Genomic DNA, 2500 nt, shown 5'->3' on the forward strand with positions numbered 1-2500 from the left:
CCTCATTTTCACCATCATCACAATAAACTATCATAACATTAACTGTCACCATCATTATCAAACCTTCAATCTCACTATCAATATTATCAGTCACTTTCATCACCATCACCTACCACCATCATGATTAACCTACTACCATCATCATCACCTCACTATCATCTCCTCACCATTACTTCACTATCATGACCATCACCTCACCATCACTTACCATTTCCTTGTGGTTAGGGAAATAACTTTGCTCAATAAGTGGAAAGTTCTCCTTCCCCATTTTCTTCTGCACCTCCATCAAGTGAGCGAACACCCACGGCTTGTCCTGCAGAGAGAGAGAGTGAGTGAGTGAGAGTGAGTGAGGGAGGGAGGGAGGGAGAGAGAGAGAGTTTTAATAACACTAGCATCAATATAGAGGTAATTATAGCATCAAAATCAATAGGAATCAGACATATTTGGTAATAAGGTCAATGGTTTGTTCAACTCTGTTTGTCTGTCTGTCTGTCTGGTACTTTTAAAAGGTCAGATAGTGCCAGTTAGTATTTGTTAGTGTGTGTGTGTGTGTGTGTGTGTGTGTGTGTGTGTGTGTTCTATAATTTCAACCCCTATCATTGATGTGACAAGGAATATAATTATTAAGGCACTGTACTGCAATCAAACTTAAATCCCACCATCACAATTCTCTCAGAGGCATCGTTTTCACAGCACCCTCAGGAAGGTACTCACAGCACCTGTCATAGTTTGTCATTCTCCTGATGCCGTCACACTGTCTGTTTTTGTATTCCCCCTTGACGTTTACATCCCCCGTGTTATCCTTACCTTCCTGACAGCCCGTGATATTCCTACCCCTCCTCCCCTTCCCACCCACTCCCCCATTTATATAGATTAGCTTACAATCCCCTGACAATTTGAGGTTTTAACTCACATGGATAAAAAAAAATTGATAAAAAAAATATGACCCAGTGGACACAACAGTACAGCCATGATGGATTTGTTTGGCCTCGAAAGTATTAATCTTACCCACCTGACGTCGTAACTGGTTCCGTTTATTATCGTATACGTTTTATTTTCACCCCTTTTAGTTCTATTAGTTCCTTTTATCATTTTATCTTCTCATTTTGTTTATTATTATACATCCTTCTATTATAATATTTACTTATTATTTATTCTCTGTCCTTTTCTGTCCTTTTCTGTCCTTTTCTGTCCTTTGGTCATAATGATTTCTCCGTAGACCGTAACATCGCTCGAGACAGATAGAAGGACGATAGTATTTTCATTTGGTTAATCACTATCATCATCGTTACCATTAAATCACCATCTTCTGTGTGTGTGTGTGTGTGTGTGTGTGTGTGTGTGTGTGTGTTTACCACTTTTTTGACACCCCGCCTATCTTGCCCCGTTACCATACCGCCCGTCAGTCTGTGTGTCTGTACGTGAGTGCTGGCTTGGCACTATCTTGACACTCCAGCAGGGAACATGTCAGCAGAGAGGAGTGGCACTGATAGCATGGCATGGCACTGTATACCTGTGGTGTGTGTGTGTATGTGTGTGTGTGTGTGTGTGTGTGTGTGTGTGTGTGTGTGTACGTGTGTGCGTGTGTGTTTTCCTTTCTTCCTTTCTCTAAACCACATCTTTGCTGTTTTTATACATTACGCCTCTCTCTCTCTCTCTCTCACATCTCCCTCTTTCATCTTTTTTCTTTCTCTATTCTTCTCAATTTCTTCTTTTTCTCTCTTCCCTATTCTCCCTTTTTTACATTCTCATTTTCTCTTGTTCTTGTTTGTTCAATGGTATTTTGTCCAGTAGTATTTTGTTCAATGAGTTAGTGTTAGATATTATTTTGTCCCACGGTATTTTGTCCAAAGGTATTTTGTCCAATGGTATTTTGTCCAACGGTATTTTGTCAAATGGTATTTTGTCCAATGATATTTTGTCCAATGATATTTTGTCCAATGGTATTTTGTCCAATGATATTTTGTCCAATGGTATTTTGATCGGGCGTGTACCTGGAAGTTGTAGATGGCGTTGATGCTGTTGATGGAAGGAACTCCACCAAACTTGAGGGACAACAGTAGATTCTTGTGGTCTTCTCCGGCGTCCCTCAAGTTCTGCCGGATTAACACGAAGTCCGGCTTGAAGGATCTGTGTCAGGGAGAGAAGGAAGGAGTTTAGCTTGAAGGATCTTTGTCAGGGAGAGAAGGAAGGAGTTTAGCTTGAAGGATCTGTGTCAGGGAGAGAAGGAAGGGCTTTAGCTTGAAGGATCTGTGTCAGGGAGAGAAGGAAGGAGTTTAGCTTGAAGGATCTGTGTCAGGGAGAGAAGGAAGGAGTTTAGCTTGAAGGATCTGTGTTAGGAAGAGAAGGAAGGACTTTAGTTTGAAGGATCTGTGTCAGGGAGAAAAGGAAGGACTTTAGCTTGAAAGAGAGAGAGAGAGAGAGACTCATATCAGCCTAATCTCTCTTCTGTCTGTCACAAGGGATTAAGATTAAAGCTTCCGACTGACTGTAATAGAAT

At 41.0% G+C, this 2500-nt stretch overlaps 1 protein-coding gene across 6 annotated transcripts in view; it reads right to left on the reverse strand.

Moving 5' to 3' along the window:
* The window catches only part of LOC121853599 (synapsin-like), a 70056-nt gene that overhangs the window by 16126 nt on the left and 51430 nt on the right, over positions 1-2500 (reverse strand). For all 6 annotated transcript variants that reach the window (XM_042347851.1, XM_042347850.1, XM_042347846.1 and 3 more), the window contains 2 exons: positions 1995-2130; positions 209-313 (listed from right to left, as the gene is read on the reverse strand). In XM_042347851.1, the coding sequence (XP_042203785.1) occupies positions 209-313; positions 1995-2130 (241 nt within the window). The remainder of the gene's footprint in view (positions 1-208; positions 314-1994; positions 2131-2500) is intronic.

Source organism: Homarus americanus, unplaced genomic scaffold, assembly GCF_018991925.1.
Source record: "Homarus americanus isolate GMGI-L3 unplaced genomic scaffold, GMGI_Hamer_2.0 scaffold4896, whole genome shotgun sequence".
Taxonomy (NCBI): Eukaryota; Metazoa; Arthropoda; class Malacostraca; order Decapoda; family Nephropidae; genus Homarus; species Homarus americanus.